The 24,592-nt window shown below is 37.6% G+C and overlaps 1 protein-coding gene across 1 annotated transcript in view; it reads left to right on the top strand.

Moving 5' to 3' along the window:
• LOC103026919 (exostosin-1) overlaps window positions 1–24,592 on the top strand; it is a 439,195-nt gene that overhangs the window by 284,702 nt on the left and 129,901 nt on the right. Inside the window, exon 3 of the mRNA XM_007229972.3 lies at window positions 19,739–19,832. Within this exon, the coding sequence (XP_007230034.2) occupies window positions 19,739–19,832 (94 nt within the window). The remainder of the gene's footprint in view (window positions 1–19,738; window positions 19,833–24,592) is intronic.

Raw genomic sequence — 24,592 nt, 5'->3', positions numbered from 1 at the left:
GACGTGCACCAACAATTTGACCTCTTTTGAACTCTGGTATGTCTCCCATAATGTTGTGTGCATTGCAGTATTGTGAGCAAAACTGTGCTCTTACCCTGCTAATTGAACCTTCACACTCTGCTCTTACTGGTGCAATGTGCAATTAATGAAGATTGGCCACCAGGCTGCTCCAATTTAGCCATGAAACCTCCCACACTAAAATGACAGGTGTTTCAGTTTAATTGTCCAACCCCTGTATTATCCTTGACAACCAGAGATTGTGGCTCATACCATTGTTGTATTATACTCTGCAAACAGGGGTGTTGGCATGTGGCTCTGGCCTACTGTCATATTGTATTCGGGATTTATGCTCAGCAACTGGGCTGTTGGCACTTTCAGCCTGGACTGATTGCCATATAATGTTCAGCGTAATGTTGGCACATTCGGCTTGGGCCGATTCCCATATTATACTCAGCAACTGGAGTGTTGGCACATTCGACTCAGGAGGAGGGCAGATGCTAATGGGAATGACAAGAGCAATATTTGAATATCTGCTATTTGTCCACGTCTCTGTTGGATGGACATCCAGGTAATGGGCACAGACAGAATGCTGGCATAACTGGGTGAGTGAATGGCAGATGTACCAAGGGAACAGCAGGATAAATAGATAGCTTACCTAAATGCTAACTAAGGCTTAGCTTACCAAATTGCTCAGACTCAAAGAGAGACTGCATTGGGATTGGTTACAGTACATGGCATAGCAAATAGACTTTGGGAAGATATTTATAAAGCCCTGAGGAGCAGAATTAGTTTCTGTGGGGCTTTGTGTGTAAATTTGATAAGTTGACAATGATAAATCATAAATTTGAACAAAATTATAACAGAAAGTGTAATATTAAAATTAAATCCAGTTTTCAGTCATTCAAATTCATGTGTAGTATGTTATATGTAAACTGGAAATTTGGGAAAAGAGTGAACCCTTTTTTTAATGCAGAGGTAAAAACATTTGGGAAGAAAAACTTTTTTTTTAATCTCCCCGAAAATCTAAATTATGCTATAAAGGATTAATTGGCCAATTTGACTTTGTTTTGGAGATTTTATTATTTGTGCCCTTACCTGTTAATCAGCCACTCTCTGTAGGCCCATTAAATATCATCTACTGCTTTTTTTTATTTTTTTGCTCATTTTGACCCGGTTTGTTTTGAATTCTGCATTTGTTTTTGTTTGGCCAGTGAATTTTAATGTCACCTATTGCTTTTTATATTAGCTAGCATCTGGGTCATCTTTACAACATTACAGAAACCTTTCGTTAAAACTGCAGAAACCACTTGTTTTGGTTTTTGTTTCTCAAAAACATGTATGTGGATGTTCTCTATTGAAAAGAGCCTGTTTGGTCTGTTTTAGGTGTCGTGGCTCTGTATTTAACTATTTATTAAGCCTTTATTAAGAAAATTTGAGGAAGCCCAACCACTTTTGCTTTCATATTATACGTAAGTTTTAGTAGATGCTTTCTTCAGGGTATGTTTTTTGTAAATGACATGTGGGAGAATCAAAAACCTTTTTTAAACCTTTTTAAAAAGACAAAGAACATCTACATAATTGTTTTATCAAGTCATTACAATATATTCTCTAAACTTTGAAAGGTTCTTTTCTCTTACGTCCCTTTTACACCCTTTTACGCAAAAGGGGTTCTTGTGGTATTGCTCAAATGACTCAAAGTTGAAGTGCAGCCATAACCTTTCAAATTCAATCAGAATAAAAGACTTTCTCATCTATTTGCAACACACAACTGTGTTCTAAATTGACTTGTTAGAATCCGCACTTTAAATAGAATGTTTTTGTTTGTTTTATTGAGCTGCACGTCATAAATAATTCATATAAATTTACCGAATGCAATTATCACCGGCTCCGAGTAGCCGATGCGCATTGAAAGTAGCTGCTTTTGTCCCAGGGAAGATTTTTAAATCTACTAAAAAGTAAGCGGGGTAGAGTCTGCTTTTATTAAAGTCATGACAAGCAGGGATATGGGAGTGTTGGAGAAGTAATGGAAATGTTTTTAGAATTTTGAAATGGTGTGGGGACCACGTTTCTTTTACTTATTATTGTGCTCTCAGAGTCAACAGGCAGAAGGCCATAAAAGAGTCTAAATTAACAAATGTGCTCCCGAAAAACCTCTCACCAGTAATTGCCGTGAAAAAAAAGAGAGAGAGAAATGCCTCATCCTTTTCTCTCTGAAGACATGCTGGCCAATCCAATACCTGCACTTCATCTGCTGGTGAATTGGAGAAAATGCAAGTGTAAATACGATGTCACTCTCCACTTTCCCCCCTTCGCCTGGAGGCAACAGCTTCTCTATCTAATTACTATAGTCAGTGACAGCGTCGTAGCCTGGTAATTTGATTTATATTGAATTATACAAGGAATGGATTAGCGGCTTATAAAAAATGCATAGCGCGGGGCCGGCGCAGATGCTGCATTTGTCAGAGCCCTTTATATTCCTTTAACATCTGCCCTTTGCGTGCTCCTCTCAAGAGGCGAGGAGGAAAACTTCCTCTTCTATCTACACTTACAAGAGCACCAGACTCAGATCTGAGATTCCTGAGGTTCTGTGGTATATAATAGCTGTTCATTACAAAACCTTTATATGTGTACAGGGCAGTGAACATGTGTTTGACCCTGTGTAAAACACGGAATAAAGAAATTTAAAATTGACCTTGAGGAAATGAAAACACAACAATGAAACAGACATGTCTCCATGTATTAATACAAGATATTCAACACCCAATTTCTCTGTGTGAAAAAGAGAGCCAGTAACACCCCCTTAGCAGCATTTACTGCGACCAAACACGTTCAATACCTGTTAATTAGTGTCCCACAACTCCTTCATAACTATTTATGGGCCTTCAAGCATGAACTGTGTTTTTTTTTTAGTTCCTGCTGCAACTTTTTGTAGTGTTTAGATCATCAATATATGGCCATTAATGTAAAAATGTAAACATTATACAGATTGAGTCAAAAGTTGCAGGATTTTTTTTACCCGGAAATGAAAGATGATCTGAATAGCCCCATAAATAATTACTGAGGGGATAAATATTTGAGGCTTTGTCCAGAACATGGTCGCTATCTTAAAAGCCAACATTTTTCATTTCTGATATAAAAGGGTGTCTGCAACTTTTTTTTTTAATCACCCTCTATTTTTTACTTGTGAAATAGGCTTGCTTGCATAATTGTGCATCATTGTCTTGTTGCAAGACCCAACTGTGCTTTTGCTTCAGCATCAGCTCAGTTAGACGACCCAACATTCTCTGTAGCCAAAGGCTTAAAGCAGATCTGCTTAAAGCAGTTTCTGAAGAAGGGCTTGGACAAAATATTTCCATAATGTTGGGAGACACTAAATCCCTTGTTACAATCGGTCTCAAGTATCAGGATTAGAGTTTATATCGGGCCCAAAAAAATCTGACATGACCCAGTCCTAACCCGTGCACGAGCCAACTGTTATTATGAGCCTGAGCTCAAATTAAAAGAGATTTTTTTTTTCATTAAGTAAAACTTTTTCATTAAACTGAGCTTTTTAAAAACATTTTCAGGCTGTTTAAATGAACAAAATCTGTTCAGAATGGTATTAATTAACATTACAACACTGAAGAAGCATAGATCATAGAGCATAGAACAGAGACACACAGTGCTGCAAATAAAGTACATTCAAAGATAACATTCTAACTTGTGCAACTTTTATTTAAAAAACACAATTTGATTTGTTACGTAGCTATGTTGTGATTATTACGCCATAGCTTTATATAAAATTAAAAAAGCACCTACATCACAGACCATTTTCTTGAATACGACCCAACCCGGCCCGAGAAAAATGGTGGGAAATCTTGGCCTGACTTGGGTTGGGCCTCGGGTCGGGTTTGGGCAGAGAATCCAAGCTCTAATCAGTGTTGTCTTCAGGAGATGGTCTGAAATGCATTTGGTCCACATGTTAAAGCTTTGAAACACTCCAGTCTCTCCTAGAACTATATTTGGCAAGCAAAACCTCCACCCACTACAAGCAAAACTCCTCCCAGTCTACACCAGTATACCACATATACACAGTTGATGTGCTATGAGCAAATTGCATTTTCCTACCCATATAACAATAGCATAACTACTCAGTGTAAATGTATAAATGTGTGGTTTAAGTCTAATCAGGATACAATCCAGACACTATTCACATGAAATAAACAGGTATAAACAGGGTCTAAATAGCATCTGCAGAAAGTGATAAAATATTAAAAAAGTGGATAAATATAAAGCTCTGGAAAAAAAATAAGATGATGAGTTTCTTTGATTTTACCCAATTAAAAACCTCTGGAATATAAATCAAGAGGACTGATGCCAAGATGATCACAAGCCATTAAACCAATCTGAACTGCTTGAATTGTTGCACCAGGAGTGGCTTAAAGTAATCCAAAAGCAGTGTGTAAGACTGGTGGAGGAGAACATGACAAGATGCATGAAAACTGTGATTGAAACCAGTGTTATTCCAACAAATATTGATTTCTGAACTCTTAAAAATTTATGATTATGAACTTGTTTTCTTTGCATTATTTGAGGTCTGAAAGCTCTGCATCTTTTTTGTTTGTTATTTCAGGCATTTATCATTTTCTGCTCTAAATGATGCTCTAAATGACAATATTTGTATTTGGAATTTGAGAGAAATGTTGTCTGTAGTTTATAGAATAAAACAACAATGTTTATTTTACTCAAACATATACCTATAAATAGCAAAATCAGAGAAACGGATTTAGAAACTGAAGTGATCTCCTTGTTGCTGTTTTTTAGCAGGCTTGGTGCTCTTTATGTGGTTCCTAAACACTTCAGCTTTTTAATATACTACCCCCGGCTTATGATGAAATATCTAGAAGGAAAAAAAAATCACAAAGTGACATGTTGCAATGGTGACATCCTATTACAGTAGTAGTACCGCATAGATAGATAGATAGATAGATAGATAGATAGATAGATAGATAGATAGATAGATAGATAGATAGATAGATAGATAGATAGATAGATAGATAGATAGATAGATAGATAGATAGATAGATAGATAGATGCAAACAGACAACCCACTATGCTTTGCTTCAGACCTAATAAGCAGTTTACGATACAAGAGGTGTATTCATGACATTGGTTGATCAGTGCCATGCTGCACAAAACAGGCAGATGTTATTTTTTTTTTGTTCAGTCTAATGTCTACCTGGGACCCTTCCACTGCATTGAACACCACCTGAATATAGATCACTTCATTCCGCTCTATATGACAGACATTCGCATCAGTTACAGACACTGGCTCTTCTGCCTGTAGAGCCTGAGGGTTGCTGGAGTGATGGACAACAAACATCATGTACCAGCAGAGAGACAGATAAATAATCCATAAATAATAGAACAACTGAAATTACAAAAGAACCACTCGGTCAATTTATCAAGATAATTTATGAGAACTGGTCCACTTGCTTCTCCTGTGAAGTTTTTGCATGACTATCTAGTTTTAATGTATGTGTGAGGACCTGTGCATACCAGAGAAAACCAACTATGGAGGACACCTAATATTGGGTAAATACACTGTATCAAGTCACACCTTTACCAGAGGCTTGTGGTATCCATCAGCAAAGTTCTGGCAGAATTCTGAGTGTTTTTTTTTTTTTATTCACTTAAATGTATTGGTTTGAAACACTTTTGGGCACAGTCTATAGATTTGAGGTCAGACCTATTTAAGGTTAAAGAAAGCTTCTATTCAACACATACAGTATATTAAAGTGAAATGTGTTTGGGGTCATTATCCTGTTGGAAAATCCACTTGTGTCCAAGTGTCAACCATCTAGCTTCTGGTTTAAGGTCATGCTGAATTGCCTTGAAGAAATACACCACGTACATGCCAATGAAACATGTATGTAGAAGGCTAGACACATGCCTAATGAAGATTTTTTTATTTTGCTTTATTAACAAAGCAAGAATATTAGATGCAATGTGAATAGTGTTATAATGCAGTTTTCAGCATTTTCTCTATTTCTAATTTTCCTATGAGTAACTGGTTTAAGTATAAAATAATAGACCCATGCAGCAGAGTTTTTCGAGGTCACATCTCATCATTTGCTAGAGTCCCTTTTTCGACAATTTGATTGTTGTTTAGGTAGAGAATTCCATTAGCATCCAGTGGAGGTTTTGGTCCGGGAGAAAATTAGTTCTAACGTGATTTGCATGACTGCTGGGCTCTTAACGGTAACATTCCATCCCCCAACAATCTCATTTTAAAAGTCCTATTAAACAGGTTTCATTCCGTTCCAGGTTTAGGTGGTGTTTTATTGCTGTTACCCACTGATAAAGCCTCTGGTTCACTAGCACACAGTTAAAGACACAGTGATGAATTAACTTTTAGATTTTAGTGAAGTTCCAGAAGTGCTCTAAGCAGCCTTGCCTTAGAACCAAGGATATTACTGAGAAGGATTGGGTATGTGTTCATACAGTTTGTGTTCCTTTTGGGATGTCCATTAGGACACCGGCTCTTGATTGAAGGCAGGATATCCTCAGGAGCTCTCTACAGTAGTGGATCCATAGGAGCTCACCACACCCTCAGGAGCTCTCCTCTTCAGGGTAGGTAAGCCTCAGGAGCTCTCCAAAGTAGTAGATCCTCAGAAGCTCTCCAGGGATGTAGTAGATACTAAGGGGCTCTCCAGGATAGTAGATTCTTAGGAGCTCTCCAGGGTAGAAGACCCTCAGAAACTCTCTACAGAAATAGATCATCCTGAGCTCTCCAGGGTAGTAGACCCTTAAAAGCTTTCTGATGTAGTAGTAGATCATCAGGAGCTCTCCACAGAAGTAGATCATAATGAGCTTTCCAGGTTAGTGAACCCTCAGGAGCTGTCCAGGGTAGTAGACCTTTGGGAGCTCTCCAGGGTAAGTGAGCCTCAGGAGCTCTCAAGGATAGTAGACCTCTGGGAACTCTCAGGGTAGGTAAACCTCAGGAGCTCTCCAGGGTAGTAGTAGACCTTCGGGAGCTCTCCAGGGTAGGTAAGCCTCAGGAGCTCTCCAGGGTAGTTGTAGACCATTAGGAGCTCTCCAGGGTAGGTGATAATCCAGGGTAGTAGATCCTTAGCTCTCTAGGCTAGTTGATTCTCAGGTGATACTTAGCTCTCCACAGAAATACAGTAGATCATCAGGAGCTGTCCATGGTAGGTGATCCTCAGGAGCTCTCCAGGTTGCTTTCCAGGGTAATAGACCCTTGGGAGCTCTCCATGGTAGGTGATTCTTAGGAGCTCTCCAGGGTAGTAGATCCTCAGGAGCTCTTCAGAGTAGATGATGCTCAGGAGCTCTCCAGGGTAGTAGATCCTCAGGAGCTCTCCAGGGTAGGTGATCCTCAGGAGCTCTCCACAGAAATAAATCTTCAGGAGCTTCCCATGTTAGGTGATCCTCAGAAGCTCTCCAGGGATGTAGATACTCAGGAGTTCTTGAGGGATGTAGTAGACCCTCAAGAGCTGTCTCTGGAGTAGATCCTCAGGAGCTTTTAGAGGGTAGGAGACCCTCAGGAGCTCTCCACAGAAATAAATCTTCAGGAGCTTCCCATGTTAGGTGATCCTCAGGAGCTCTCCAGGGTAGTATACCATCAAGAGCTCTCTCTAGGGTAGGTCCTCAGAAGCTCTTCAAGGTAGTAGACCCTCAAGAGCTCTCTGGGTAGTAGTGGACCCTCAGGATCTCTCTACAGAAGTACATCATAATTAGCTCTTCAGGTTAGTGGACCCACAGGAGCTCTTCAGGGTAGTAGATCCTCAGGTGCTCCCCAGGGATGTAGTAGATCCTCAGGTGCTCTCCAGGGATGTAGTAGATCCTCAGTTGCTCTCTGGGGTAGTAGTGGACCCTCAGGTGCTCTCTGGGGTAGTAGTGGACCCTCAGGAGCTCTCTACAGAAGTAGATCATAATGAGCTCTCCAGGTTAGTGGACCCTCAGGTGCTCTCCAGGGATGTAGTAGATACTCAGGTGCTCTCCAGGGATGTAGTAGATACTCAGGGGCTCTCCAGGGTAGGAGACTCTCAGGAGATCTCCACAGAAGTAGATTATAATGAGCTCTCTAGGTTAGTAGAACCTCACGAGCTCTCCAGGGTAGGTAAGCTTCAGGATCTCTCCAGAGTAGGTGATAATCCAGGGTAAGTAGACCCTCAGGAGCTCTACACAGTAGTAAACCACCAGGAGCTTTCCTGAGGAGCTCACCAGACATATAGATCATAAGGGAATCTCCATCTATTTTATTTATTTGACACCATCTGCTTTTACTTTGAAATTAATTAAAAGCCATTTTTGTAAAATTGTAAACCTTTATGTAAAATCCATCTTTTCTTTATATATATTTTTTTAAGGAACAGCAAGAAGCCTCTTCCTAGGGTGGAATTTTAAAGTAAAATAAACAGAGAGACAGAGTAGATGAATGAGGACACGTTGAGAGTTAGAAAGAGAATGATAAATAAGGAAAAGAGTAAATGAGAGAAGGTGCAGAAAGAGAGAAAGATTGTATAGACATAGGGGAGCCTTCAGGAAGATGGAGAGCGAGTTAAGGGTAAGCCATGGGAGTCTCATAATGAAGAATTAATTAGATAGAAGAGTGTGAGCTTTGGTGGTATTAAAGGTTTTGGTAGTCTCTCTTATGAGAAGACGATAGAAGGGTCAGGGCAAATAAGGATAGAAGATATCTTCACTTCCTCTCTTTCTCTTTCTGTCTCTCTCATTCACTTTTATACACTTTTTTCACTCTGTTGCCTAATACTCACATTTAGCACATAAAGCCACATGCATGTCAGTTATTGTACACCTGGTGTTGGTAGCGTATTACTGCTGTACAGTAAAAAAAAACCTTTTGAACCCAAAAGCTGCTTTGTCCACACTGTAAATAAATTTAGTTTGAAGAGACCAAAGAAATGGTCTAAATCCATTTGGAATTAACTCTTGTTTTACATTGAATTCCATTGAAAGTGGAGAGTGGCAACAGTATCATCAATACTTTAATAATGCTCCCTCCATTCTATGACTTTTACTGCTGTGTTTTTCCTATCAGAATAACCAGTAAAGGAAAAGTTACAGTGCAACCAGCAGTGCAAAGACAACAGAGGATAAGACTGTACTGAGTCAAATTGTTGGAAATCCAATAAGATTTTATTTCAAAAAGATTGGTAGGTTATTAACCCTTGTGTGGTGTTCTCATTTTTCATCAAATGATACTAAAAATATTTTTCTAACTCAAACTCATTGCCATTGGCTCATTTTTTGTGAGAAACATATATCAAAACACCACCACCCCCCCCCCCCCACACACACACACATTTATATTACATACAGTATGTTTGGCCAAGGGCTAATAAACGTTGCTTCATTTGTAAATTTGAAACTAAACAAATTTTCTACTCATATCTTGAGTTAAATTCATTTTCTTTTACATTTTATTAAAAGACTAATAAAAAAACGAGTAGCGCTTTTTGAAAGAAATGTAACATAAGAAAGGTAAAGGGCAAATATTAACCATGTAAGCTGTTTATATTGCTTGCAATTTAGGTGAAGCAAGCATGTGTAAAGCATTTTAATGTAAAATTGCTTAATAACAAGTAACAAAGTAAACGAGTAACAAAAATATGAACACCACACAAGGGTTAAATCAATAGTGTTTTATGAAAAAAAGTTTTATGTACAGAAATCAGTGGAAAAAACACAAGTCTGTGGATGCCAATTATTTAATGAATTCTGATTTTCACACAATAATGCAGTACCAGTCAAGAGTTTTTATTTATTTTTTCATACACTGTGAACAAATACTAAAGTCATCCAGAATACGAAGGTGCAGTTTTTAGTTTTATTAAGTCTAAAGTCAGTGCAGTGTTTTCCCATAAAATCTAACAGCACTTCATGCTTTCGTCTGCTGACAGTTTTTATGGAGATGCGGATTTCATTTACCAGCAGGACTTGGCACACTGCCCACACTGTCAAAATTACCAATTTGGTACTTTTCAATGATATTATATATTTTTATTTTATTTTAGATGAACCTGTATTGCTATTTGTGTAATTAATGTAATGAATTATATTTCGCAGTATAGTAACAACAAATTAAAGTACCTCTTTACCTCTAAGGGTAGTGAACAATAAGATGTGAGGGACTACCAAGAAATGAAATTTTAGGGGTGTCTACAACCTAATTAACCCAAAGCACAGAAAATAAGCAGCTAAACCTTTAGAGAGATTCTAAAACTTTAATAACATACTCAACTTTGGATGGCAACCATCATTCTACAATAGCTAATAGAAATACATGGGCAAGTACTAGTTAAACTTCTTGTTAATCATATGTAGTAGTGGAGATGACTTTTTAGTTTGGCAAGATCCTGCTACTGCAATTTCCTAAATTATCAACCATGATTGAAACTGACATTAAAAAGTTACTATAAATAAGATCATCTTTCATGTGTCATTAATATAGAATTAGCTGTTTATTAGTGACAACCAGTTTATTCAGTTATTTGTTATTATTTCAGATAATGTACTGGAAACCAGCACAGGCTTCATTTTCAGCATGTGAAGTCAATCCAGTCAAAAGCATCTTCTGCCCACGCATTATCGTAAGACAGCTCAATTAGCTTGGAGAAGATCTCTAACCTCTGTGCCAAACAGATGCCCTGAACTGGCTCAGCCGCGCCATCCGCTCACGTCCAGTGACAGAACGGCCGGTAAAGTGCGTGTAGACTCCCAGCCAAAGACAGCCGTGGCCTCAATCCGACTGCACTTATAGAAATGATGCTTCAGCTGGTGGAGCAGCTGAGGAAACCCAAGATTTGAAGCATCAGAACAAAAATAACTGTCGCTACATTTTGATTGCTTACATGATTTCTGACACTGCATTTACAGTACTCACTGATATCTAGCTAACTTTTTTAAAATGGGTAAAGAAAGGAGTGAAAGAAAAGAAAATGCGAAGTTCTTGCATTTATTTCCCCCATTGATTTTTAATTGCAGAGAGTTTGATCCCAAATAAGATCTCTTTTCTGCATTAATGCTGCATCATACTGACTAGCAATATTGTTCTTTTTATATTTGGCTTGGAGCACATCATCTCATACAGTCTGAAAAACAAATTAATATGTTGCATTTATTAAGAAACTGGAGATACTCTGCCCATCTTTTCTTATCAGGAAGTATAAGGTCTAGGCTGATTTGCACCAAATCATAGTGATAATCACATCACATTAGATTCCCTGATTGATATCACACCATTATCTCGTTTTTATTACCTCATTACTAGCCCTAATTGGCTTCTGTCCCAACTTTTAAAATAAAATTGCAGGTCTAAAATGCAGAAATGGTATGTATGTATGTTAAAAAATTATATTACATTTACCAGACAAATCATAAAATATCTCAGGTTCATACTCCCTTCATTTAAATAAAAGTTTTTTTTTTCTCATCATTTTTCTTACTGTCACAACTTGTTCTTTCATTGTAAAAGCTTTAAGCTGGAAGAACAGCTAAAGTGAAAAGGAATGAGTCTTTGCTCACTTAATTACAAATAGATGTATACTGTAAAAAGAGATAATCTAAACAAATTACTTCTTGTGATAATACTAAATTTAACTAGAAATACTACAATTTACATACTTACAATTCAATTACATACATTTTAAAAATATTGTAAAACTTGTTAGATGCACTAACTTTCACTTTTTTAGTTTCATTGTCACTGTGTGGAGCTTGAAGGCAGAGGCGGACATACATTTATTAAATGAAAAAAAATTCTATTAAACAAAAAAAAAAAAGAAAAAATAGAAACCAAAAGCAAAAACAAGATACAAAAAACACAAAGCTGAAATAACTAGTGATATCAAGCTCAAATCTCAGCTTTGAACTAATTAATTTAATTTGAAACACAGTGTTTTGGTACAATATCAAAACAGAAAAAGTCACGTTTCAAAACAGGTGTTACTATGTCAAACCGTTTTCTTTGGATTTCTTTGGAAAAAAAAATCACACACACACATGTTGCATCAATTTATTATTTATTGTGCATAATTTAAAAAAAATAGCATTTGTGAACTGAAAGAACCACAAAAAAAGACCTAATTCTGCTGTTTGGGATCATTTTGAACTTAAAGACAAACAATTACAGTGTCTGATTGCCCACCAGATACCTCTTGGATGTGTGATGATTTGAATAAGTCACAAAATCTAAACTTTTTCTGAATCAATTGGTTCATTTGATTCGATCTCCCAAAAGCCCCACTTTTTCCATCACTTAAATTAACATAGGACAAAAGGAACTAAACAGCATTATTAAACAATATTAAAATACTAACATCATGTAGTGATATTGAAACATGCACAAGACCAGACAAAGGAACACTGAAACAAAAGAGAGTATATACACATAAAGACAGACAAGGAACACTTGGGGAAGATAACAAGAGGACTGGGTTACAAATGAGACACAGATGCTAACACTAATGGGAAGGCGGGGCTAGGGCAGAGACAATATAAAAACAAAACAGAGCCATGTGCTTAGATGCATATGGCAAACTTTACAGAGCTCTGACAGAGACAGACCAGAAAAGGGATAAAACAAGACAGAAATGTGACAGTCTTATTCATTTTTTTTTCTTATTGTAGACATTCTTGTTAATGCCATTTTTTAATACCTCTTTGACTGAAAGGAATATGATTTTATTGTTCTGTGTGGTAACCAATATTGTTTTTAATCCAGTATGTTTATCCTGAGTTTATTTTTCTCTAAATTGAAATGTTGCTACATGCATGTGGCACACTGAACTAACCTTACAATACTGGCTATCAAGAAAATGACTTTAAATGTCATAATGTATAATTTCTATTATTCTACAGTTCTGTGTATCTATCATTCATAGATTTGGAACCTATTTATCACCAGATCAGATAGCAGATATTTTTGAAAATCCTATTCATTTCTGTGAAATGAGGTCCTAAAGAAATCCAACAAGGTCAACATTTGCTGTAAAGAAACAATTTGAGTTATTTTTTTCTCTAATACAATTGAACAATTGAAATCATATTATATTTCTATTGTAATGTCAATTGTGTTTCCAGTCTGTTCAGAAACTCTGTTCAGAATACATCTTCCATCACAGTGTGTTTAACTGTGATTGTGATTGGCATCCATTGTGCTTCTGTAGATGCAACCAGACGTGGCCAGGCTCTGCTCGGCCTTGATTTCTGTGTAATTGCATCATCTGGTCTCGCAGCAGGACCAACCTTGCTTAAGATTCTCTCTTTTTTTGGTGGGGGGTCGGGGGATGTTCTGCCGTTCTGTTCTACTGAATTACATGAACAGAAAGCATAAACTAACTAGCAGAGATCAGAGATGCAGTGCATGGTCATGCCTGACAAGAAACAAATGCCACTCCATTGCCAGCTTTGTTCCCTTCCATATAGTAAACAAAGAATGTTTAACTGGAGTATTCATGATGTGCCCACAAGTTCTTAATATGTAGCTACTGTTGCTGGAGAGCACATCTCTGCTGTTTGTCTAAATACTTTGAATTTGGAGTAGCATTCTCAGTTTGGCCAGAGGTGTAATCGAGAGCTTAGAACTCATAATTAAGCATAATTAAGCATTGAGGTGAATGATTAATGCTAGTTGATGGAAATGTGATAAAAAAGTGATAAACAAGCTAGAGATGCACTACAATATTTTTTTTTACCAAAACTAAACAAAATAAAACATTTTATCTTGAAAGTTGAAAACTAAGTGGATACTAACTGTTTTTTAATCACAGTTTTCATGCATCTTGGCATATACTTCTCCACCAGTCTTACACACTGCTTTTGAATAACTTTATTTTTTCCAGAGCTGTTTCAGAGCTAGCTACTTACATCAGCACTGTACATTTTGGTTATAAATGTACTAAAACAGTGCAATTCTACTAAAATATTTATCACATCAGTGCTACTCAAGCCACTGTTCCACTGTTCTGAGGTCAGCCTCAGATTATTAAAGTAGACTCCGCCTTCACTCTCACCTAACACTTCTTTGTTCAATCATTTGGTTAATGCTTCTTTTTTTTTAATTAAATAATCTTCTGTATTTGCATCCAATCACTTGTTCTGAGTGTTACAACATGCAGCTCCCTACAGTAAGTTACACAGAACTGCAGTCAGTCTTTTGGTTAATAAAGCCACTGCTGCTTAAAAAAAGAATCTCTGCAATATGAATTAGTTACTTTCGTTCAGTGTTTTCACTTTTTCAACAAGACGTAGAAGATTTTTAAAACAGTTTTTGTTTTTGCCTAGTATTTGGTGCAATCTTAAAACATTTATTTCATCATATTTCATTATTTATTCCATTCCCTACCCCCAGCACATAGAGTGCAAGAGCAGTTTTAAACAGAAGCAGCTACTATGTTGCCTGCAGTTACTGTAATCAGTTGGGCCGGCTGCTTTAGTTATGGTGCTTTTCAACTACAATTAGGCCTGGTATCATTAATCAACATACTAGACATTATTAGTAATTGCTGAAACAATGCTTGTGTCAACACGAATATGGCCACAAACACGGAAAACACTAAACTACCACACTAAAAAGTGTGTTTAAAAAATTAGCCATCATCTTCTTTACATACCAGCTAATTGCAACAATATGAATATTAAGTAGACTGAAGCAGACTGCGTACGTTTTACGGACATTTCCACGCCTGAAAATTTGAGTCTGCATCATGTTTTTTGTGTTTGTTACATTGTGTACATTTGGTCTGGTTAGTTTTGGTTTCACACTAATGACTAGAAAACTTTGCTACATCCTGCTACTATGTCATCAGTTACATGGGTGCAATCTCTCCGTACTTCATATTAATTAATTTGTAGAGTATTAGTTATGAGTTCGGTGAGTTGATTTGTCAGGTGTTGTGACGTTTTTTTTACGTACATGTGTGACTCGCAGCAGAATACGTGTAAAAGACTATCCTCAGGTTCCTTTTATTTTTTATGTATAAATAAGGCTTAATTTACTTTCACATTAAATCAATTAACTCTAAGGCGGTGCGGCACCCCTGAATGTAAAGGGGAGTAGAATTTCAGCACAACACCAATTCTTTTTCCGATGGTTTGTTTAAAGACTAACTCAACTTCCTGTATTTGAAAGTCTGAAAACCTGAACTACCTAGAAAAGTGTTTTCACACTGCAGACGAACCAGACCATGGTTCAGTAGATCCGGATGCAGACCACCCCTTTTGGTTGGATCAAACTCTGGTCCTTTGGTCCAGACTGGTTCATGGCTCCTTTCACACCTATTATTTTGGTTTGGATGCAAAGTAAAATGTTTGAAAGTCTAGACCAAAAGATGTAACTGTGAAAGCACCCTTAGCAGACTAAAGTAGACTTTAACCCTATCCGGATGGTGTCTCAAAGGGACGTCTGCACTGTAAAAAATGATGTGCTGGTTTTACTTAAAAATATAGTGCAACGTTTTTGCAAGCTTGTTTTTAAGTGTTACCCACAAATCTTTTTTGATAACTTTTAATTAAAATATTAAACTGATATTGCTTAATAATTTGCTTGCAAAAATGTTGCACTATGTTTTTACGTAAACCCATAGAAACATTTTTCGTCATTTTTACAAAAAAAAATTACAGTGAAATTACTTAAAAATAAGGCTGCAAAAATGTTGCACCATATTTTTACGTAGAACCAACAAATATTTTTTAGTCATTTTTAACTAAAATCTTAAACTGACATTACTTAATAATAAGGTTGCAAAAATGTTGCACCATATTTTTACGTAGAACCAACAAATATTTTTTTACTCATTTTTAACAAAAATCTTAAACTGGCAATACTTAATAATACGTTTGCAAAAATGTTGCACCATATTCTTAAATAAAACTAAGAAAAGTTTTTTGTCCTTTTTTCAAAAAGTCTTAATACTGACAGTACAAAAAAAATCACTTTACGCCTTCACATAAAAAAATGTCTTTGTCCAGTGAATAAACTTAATATTAACTTAACTTAATATTGTAAGATGAACATGAGCAAGACAGCAGGTTGAGCAGCTGAACATTAAATATTTAAAAGCAGTTAAAAAAAAAGTCTTAGACCATTTCAAATGAACTCCATTTATTTTTTTTTAACAAACAGTCTGTAATTATAGAAATACATGTGTTTTATGCTCATCTACAAAAACTCTGTAAAACAGTGTAGAAACAAAAATAATATTTTATCCCTTTGTCTCCCTAACCTGCAGGCCAATTACTGAAAAAAAGCATTTTTACAGTCAGTTGAAATAAGTAGATCAGAAAGGTGTTTGTACATAACTTTTTATATTTATTGCACATCAGAATAGAGCAGAATAAAATCCTTTAAAAAAACATTTTTTTTTTATAAAAAAAAAAGCAAAAGTAAACAGTTACAGAGAGTGTCACAGGTGTGCTTCGGCACACGTGTAAAAACACTGGCTCTGATTGGCTACCACCTCTGTCCCGCATAACTCGCCACCTGATTGGCTGAGCCCAGACCTCTTTTTTTTCTCAGGCTGAAGCCCATGGAAACGCGCATGCGCAGTTTATCGCTGTAGAACAAAGAGAAACTCCTAAAATAAACCGTTAAAGTTGATAATATTTTTTCTAAAAGCAGTGCTCGGATATGAGGATTACTGGAGACTGGACTGATGGATGTTGTGATGTTTGGAGGGGTTCTGAAGCCCGGACTCTGAGGTACGCGCTGATATTCTCTGTTTGCGTGTGAGGGGTGTCCTGTAGTAACCCCAGGCGGATCAAAGAGCGTGTTCACAGACCGAACCGTCTAACGCACTCTTATTCAGGAACCGTACATCCGACAGTAAAACGGTTTGCAGCTCCGTAATCCTGAGAGTCAGCAGGCTGTCATTGATATATTGAGCCTGTAATTATTCATAAACACAGCCAGATATTAATTATTATATTTATCTGGCCCGCCGTCGGGCCAGGGCGTGTTAAGAGCGTGTCAAGTTCAACAGGTGTTACACCGAGAACTGTCACCTGTTTAGACCTGGAGTCACAGATCTCTATAGGTCACAGTTCATGGTGAAACACCTGTTACTACTCACTAGCCTGGGCAGGGGTCCGCTCGAATTACTGTTATTATATCATTATATAGTAACGCACTGCTTTTAATCACCAGTAACGTCAACGGCGTTGTAACGACAGGAAAAGTAATTAATTATTTTATCCCGTTACTGACAAAATGACGTCGTTACCTAACGCCGTTACTTATAACGCTGTTATTCCCAACACTGATAATTATAGAACTAAGTGCACCAAGCTGCTCAGTGAAAAGGAGAATGTAAAAAAGGGGTTGAAGTGGCAAATCATTGTAGCTAACATGCGTTAGCCTTATAGCACGCGAACAATACTTTGATTAGCCAGCTAGACCGACTCTGGTCTGGCGTTACTCACCGGGGTCTCTAATGCGGTGCACGCTAACGCGGTGTAAGCATTATAGCACGCTAACGCTGTGTTAGCATTACAGCACGCTAACGTGGTGTTAGCATTATAGCACGCTAACGCTGTGTTAGCATTACAGCACGCTAACGTGGTGTTAGCATTATAGCACGCTAACGCTGTGTTAGCATTACAGCACGCTAACGCGGTGTTAGCATTACGGCACGCTAACGTGGTGTTAGCATTACAGCACGCTAACGTGGTGTTAGCATTATAGCACGCTAACGCTGTGTTAGCATTACAGCACGCTAACGCGGTGTTAGCATTACGGCACGCTAACGTGGTGTTAGCATTATAGCACGCTAACGCTGTGTTAGCATTACAGCACGCTAACGCGGTGTTAGCATTACGGCACGCTAAAAATAAGATGATTAAGCCAGCTAGACCGACTCTGGTCTACTCACCGGGGTCGCTAATGCGGTGTTAGCATGACGGCCCAGTCCGGTTTGTACGCGCCCAGTGCCGGAATAGCCACCCGGGTGGTTAGCCTACGTGCTAGCTAGCTTTATTTGCCCTTTCTTTCGGTTTGATGCTTGCCTATAGCTGCAGGCCAACACAGTTCACTGAAGCACCGTGTTTCTAAAACCAACTTAAACTACACAGATAACTCACAACTGTAAATATCTCAAAAATAATCAGTCACTGTGCTCTTACCCATGCAGTCCATGCTCGCTGCCTTCCAAAAGTTCTTCATCAGTGGAGATAAGTACTTGTATCAGTGCCTCGTGGTCTCCCAAGCAGCCTTAAAATATTTAGTTAGGCGTAACAAAATCTTAACATAATACACACTAAAACTATTGGGTTGTACTTATTTTTGTAATTAAGCAAAGTTCGAAAAGTATAATTTTAGGTAAAATCTTCTCATTATAATGAGCAAACATCACTGGGCTCAAATCATGTTGATTTTACTCAAATATTCATGCAATATTTCTCCAAATTTCTAAACAAAATAAACACACAAAATATTGGGTTGTACATACTGTTTTAATTAAGCATAGTTCAAAAAGTATAATTTTAGGTAAAATCTTCTCATATTAATGAGCAAAGTTTACTGGGCTCAAGAATCGTTTTTTGCAGTGTGTGAAAAATATTTCACACTGCTACTCAGTGATTAAAAAAAAAAAAAAACAGGGGGACCAGTGAGTTTTTTGGCTTTCTTGGTCAAGACATCACGTTCAGTAGCTCCTCCATGTCCACTCAAAGTGTAATTTTGGTGCTTGGCAGTGGACAAATAGCTATTTTATTAAACGCGAGGTGACGAAACTCAGAGATGTGACTACAGACGGGACCAAAATTACCGGAGGAACACGGAGTTCAGAAAAAAACTGTAGATAATTCAGCCTGTAATTTTCTCAGAGGACGTCTGAGAAAATTACAGGCTGAATTACCTACTGTACAAGGTTGTTCTGCATGGGAATAAAATCACAGAGGACCCCCCCTATAAAAAAACAAAATTTCCCCAAGACCCCCTGAGAAACCAGTCCCGTCCAGATAGGGCTTTTGTAGAACAAGTTTAAGTAGACTAAGCTAGACTAAACAAGAAACAGCAATTACCCACAACTTATGGGCATATGAAAAAAAAAAAAAAAAAAAAAGTAAAGCTGAACGTTTTTGTCAAACAACAAGGCAGATTTAAACACAGTGCAACCCATCATGCACTGTGGCAGGCAGCAACTGTCTATACTGAAAAAAAATAGGATGCATTGAAGCCAAAAGGCTGTAGAACATGTATCATTAGTGTCTCAGAAATGTAGGTGGGGCATTGTTGATAGGTCAGTTAACTTTAATTTCATGAACACTCATGCTCCTCTGAAAAGGTAAGGGGCTGGTCTGCTCATTATTCACTGTGGCAGGTTGGCCTTAATTCAGGGGGACCACAGTAGAAATTGCTAAGAGGCTAAACAATGTAGCGTCCTAATTCCCATACCTGTGCAGCTGTACTGAGAGAGAGAGAGAGAGAGAGAGAGAGAGAGAGAGAGAGAGGAAGAGAGATTGAGACAGTTGGGGTACGGAAAGCCTGATGGCGGGACGTCACTGAGGCTTTGAGGAATTCTGACAACTTCACTTAATGGTTATTGCCAGGTTGACTAGAGGGGAGAGCTGTTTTCTGTTGTTTTTACGACTTGTGTGTTATTTTTTCTCGTCCTTCTTCAGAACGCTGGCTCTGATCTTTTCTGACGTGTTTGTGTGTGTGTGTGTGTGTGTGTGTGTGTGTGTGTGTGTGTGTGTATTTGTGTGTGTGTCTCTCCAGATTTGATTACCAGGAGCTGCTACACAACTCTACGTTCTGTCTGGTTCCTCGCGGCCGGCGGCTCGGCTCTTTCCGTTTCCTTGAAGCCCTGCAGGTAGGCGGCTCTCGACTTTGCCTTAATGAAAACGCCCCACAGGACTCCCACCACACACACACACACACACACACACCAACTCCGAGACCCCCGTTCCTATGGAAACCAGCGCAGCCTGCTCGTCCAGGGTCTTGTGGCTACAGAATGCTGATGTTTGGGTTATTGGTATTGACATTCTGTCATTTTTTCAAAAACAGCTAAAGAAGATTTGTGTTGTGTACAGAGGAAAGAATTATTACCCCTCTCTCTCTCTTTCTCTCGCTTGGTCTTTCTTTTCCGCTTTCTCTCTGTGTCTCTACCATTCCCTTTTCCACTTTATCCCGATTTCTCTGTTTCACATTTTACCTTTGGCTTTTGTCCCCTAGTTTTGCTTCTACTTTCTGTTTCTGAGGATATATATATCTATATATACAGCAACCCATTCAATCAACACATGCAAAGAAATCTAACCATGGATGTCCATAAATTAAGTTATGTGTAATAATGAGAAATGACACAGGGAAAAAAGTATTGAACACATGAAGAAAGAGAAATGTAAAAAGCCAGGAAAAGTCAAGACAACAGCTGAAATCTATCAGTATTTACAAAGCAACCCTGCCACTGCCACAAATGAATATCAGCTGGTTCAACTGGTGGCCTATAAAAAGGTGTTTCATTACCAAGAATTATCAGAAGAGTCGTCTAAGAGCCAAAGACCACCTGTGGAGAGCTACAGAAAGACCTGGAATCAAAGAAAACAACACGTTTTAAGGAAAACAACAAGTAATGCTCTCTACTGCCATGACCTGTATGCACACTTACCAGGCAAGACATCGTTGCTGAAGAAAATGCACGTTGAATCGGTTGAATTGAACTCTTTGGATGCCATAGTACACACCATGTTTGGAGGTCAAAAGGCGCTACATATCACCCCAAAAACGCCGTACCAACAGTGACGTTTGGAGGTGGAAACATCATGGCGTGGGGCTGTTCTTTTAGCATACGGCACTGGCATGCTTCATATAACTGAAGCAAGGACAATGGACAAATATACAAATGAGACGTTCTTGGTTAAAATCCGCTGCCATCTACCAGGATGATGAAGATGAAACAAAGGTGGACAATTCAGCAAGACAATGATCTCAAACACACAGCCAAGAAAACTCTCAACTGGTTTCAGAGAAAGAAAATAAAGCTTCTAGAATGGACCAGCCAATCAGCTGACCTGAAAACTCACAGTTCGTAGAAGGAGCCCACAGAGCTTTCAGGATTTGAAGAGTTGAAGAATGTTTGTGTTGAAGAATGAGCCAAAGTCACACCTGAGCAATGAGTGGGACTAGTTTCTCCTTACAGGAGATGTCTTGAAGTCTTGAAGCTGGTGAGAATTTCGTACCAAAAGCACCTTTAGAAATAAATACACTTACTTAGAAAATTGGTGATGGATTCAATACTTTATACAAAGATGTATCAATAGATAAATATACAGTATTGTGCAAATGTTTTAGGCACCTGTGGGAATTTTAGATGTTTATAAGCTCAGTAAAACACCAGCATTACAATAAATACAAACAGCAATTTTACTTACAGTACTGTTTTCCTTCTCCTAATCTCTCCTCATCTGAGTTTAAAAGAGTTATTTCTAGTTCTCATCATATCAACACTTGGTTTGGTAAATGTGGTAAATCAGGTGAGCTGTTAACGGAACTGAACATATGTACACATGCTGGCTGAGGAGCATCCAGGAGAAATCTGGGACTACACTTCGTTCTTCAGCTCGGCTCACAGGATATAACATACTTACTTAAAAATAAGAATTCCTTGTTGTGTTTTACTGTACTGTATGTTTATTTGCATCTGTTTAAATCATATGTGGTGTTTTTTTTAGGTAAAAACACTCATATTGCTGAGATACATTAATTAGTGTAATTTGCTTAGGTGCCTAAAACGTTAGCACAGTACTGTATGTAGATTTTTTTTCTTTCTCACCCCTTGGTTAATTTATCTTTCTTTCTCATTCCTTCCTTATTAATCTTTCCCTTTTTGCAGTTTCTCATTTATTTTTCTATTTCTTTCTTGTTAATTTATCTCTCTCTCTCTCTCTCTCTCTCTCTCTCTGTGTCCTATAATTTTTTGCCTTGTTCTGTTTTTCTCTTTTGTCTTCTATTTTTCTCTTCTCTTTCCTTCTTTCTCTCTTCCCCACTTAATGTTTTTTTTCTGTGTTTCATTTATTTTATGTTCTTCCTCTTCTGTCTTTCTATTCTCTTTGTCTTTATTTCTCTCAATCTCTCAATCACTAACACTCTCACTCTCTTACTTATTTTGTGTTCTATTTGTCTTTGGCAATATATATATTATCAGTCTCTTTCTCTGTTGCCTTACTTTTTCTCTATCTTTTGGATTTTCTCTTGAATCTTCACATTTTTTCCTTCTCTTTTTCCCTTCTCTAGTCCCAGTTCTTTTTTTGTCAACTTTTTTCTCTGTTTCTCTTTTGACTTGTCGCCTCTCTCTCTCTCTCTCTCTCTCTCTCTCTCTCTCTGATTAAGTAAGCTCTCGTTCTCCACATACATACACACACACATAGACTTTATTGTAATTCAGAAACATCTCAGCGATGTCTGTTTCTCATAAACACACAGTAAATCTTTTCATTATCCGGCGTGGAGCAGCACCACAACCCAAACTATTTAGCGGAAATTAACTTAAGCTTTGCCCCGTGCATCAACTAATGAAGAGAAACTGCTCCTGCTGTAGCGCCGCTCTTTATTCTCCCACCTACTCAAAGCATTTTGCATTTTAGTGTGGCATGTAAGTGCAAACTCTTGTTGGGGACTGTGTAGATTTGACTTTTTTTTGGGTGCATGTGTTTTATTGTTGTTGTTTTTTTACAAATAAGCAAAAATTACACATTTCTTTCTAAGGTAACATCACATTAACACATTACCACACAGCAAATTCTGTTTTTTGGAATAAACTCCCTGAGAGTTAATATTAACTCGTTTTAAGTGTATATGAGTGACCATAGAATATGGTCTGTGTATGACAGAGTTAGTAACTCTTTTCTGGGAGTTGACCCTTTTTTTAACTCTGTCTAGGAGTTAAATCTGAACTGTTTTGGGAGTTAAAATATTTATCCCATCTAGAGTAAAATACAGCTCTCAGATGGAGATAATTTTACCATAAACTCCTTCACAGTGTTAACAAATAATGCAAAAAATCTGTTAGTAAACTAATATTATTAAAAAAAAACATTGGAATGTTTTAAAACCCTGGAACATTTCAGAGTAAAAATGACAACAAAAAGCATCATTATTGATTACAATAACAATTTCATACTCAACAAGTGTATGCCAGCATATTGCATTGCAGTTCTCAGCACATTGTCACACTTAACAGTGCAGAAGATGGTAACTTGCTCTTATAGCCAACAACACATCAGCTAGGCAAACAACCATTTTACAAAATATAAAGAAATACCCCAATGGAAGGAGTGATGGTAAGCTGAAATTGGGGGACACGCCCATTAGAGAGTTCAGTCACGCTCCTCAACACCATGAAATAAACTCTGAAATAAACTCACCGCCAAAGAGTTCTCCTCAATTCAACTTGTAGTTTAAGTTGGAGAATAAACTCTCACAATTTAACACTGTCACACATTTTTGTTTACCTCCAGATTTTTTAACTTCAGAAATTTGCTGTACACTTTTTGCATTATTTTACACAGAGCTTTAGAGTGATTTTCCATTGGTTTAGTGGGAAACTGTTCTTGTAGCATTTCTACAATATCACGGTTCTGCACAGAACACTTTAAAACCAGGCTGAGGCTGGTTTTCTCAGCATGGTTAGTTATCCATAATTGGGGTCATAGAACCATTTAGTGGGAGGGCTTAAAGATTGAGGGCTCTGTCTATTGGCTAGCAAGGTTAGTGAGTCTGGTCGCAACTGTAGGACTAGACTGGTCAGTGGTGTGCTAACACTATGGTAGTGATGTTGGATGAGCCAGGTCACTGGTATTCTAATGCAGAATTTAACAATGGGACAACCCTGGTCACTGGTGTGCTAATCATCAGTAACTCACAGTTCTCCAGTCTTCATTTAATTAGTAAACATGTGGGACTGAGACCAGACATATTCAAAGACAGCCACTGACGAGACATCATGTACTTACTGGTCTGGGTTAAATAACATAGCAAAAATGTTAGGATCTGAGGATATTTTTAGAAAGTGAAATAGATTAATGTATTACTCATTTTGTCTGAAGTTATTGCCGCAGCTGTCTCACCTGATACAGATGCTGTAGTCCAATAAATGCACTTTACACTTATAGTGAATAGACAAACTTTCGGTAATTAGCCTATCAATAGGATTAAGTGCCTTTGAGGGGTGGTTGGGGTTGAAAGAACTTAGCTGTAAATATTTGTGATAACTACACCATAATATCTGTTCTTTAGCACATTCATATGTAATAACTATGTTGTTACAATTTAATGACTACTAAGAACACACTAAGAACAATAAGTACAGATTTGTATTTAAAAGAGTACAAAGCTTGTCACTGGGTCTGTACCTTATATTGAGGTACAATAGAGTACCTTTCAGTGAAAGTCTTTTTTTTTTTTTTTTTTTGACCAATGTTTTTTGTACCAGTAAAGATTATAAACATTATAAACCTAATCATCAACTGAATATGTGTCAAGAACATGATGATCCAAAGTTGTCTGCCTTTCAAATGAAGAATGTATGTTTAAAAAATAATAATAAATGTGTAATACAGAATACTGATT

Source organism: Astyanax mexicanus, chromosome 1 (assembly GCF_023375975.1).
Source record: "Astyanax mexicanus isolate ESR-SI-001 chromosome 1, AstMex3_surface, whole genome shotgun sequence".
Taxonomy (NCBI): Eukaryota; Metazoa; Chordata; class Actinopteri; order Characiformes; family Acestrorhamphidae; genus Astyanax; species Astyanax mexicanus.
This window is presented reverse-complemented; position numbering and strand designations above follow the sequence as displayed.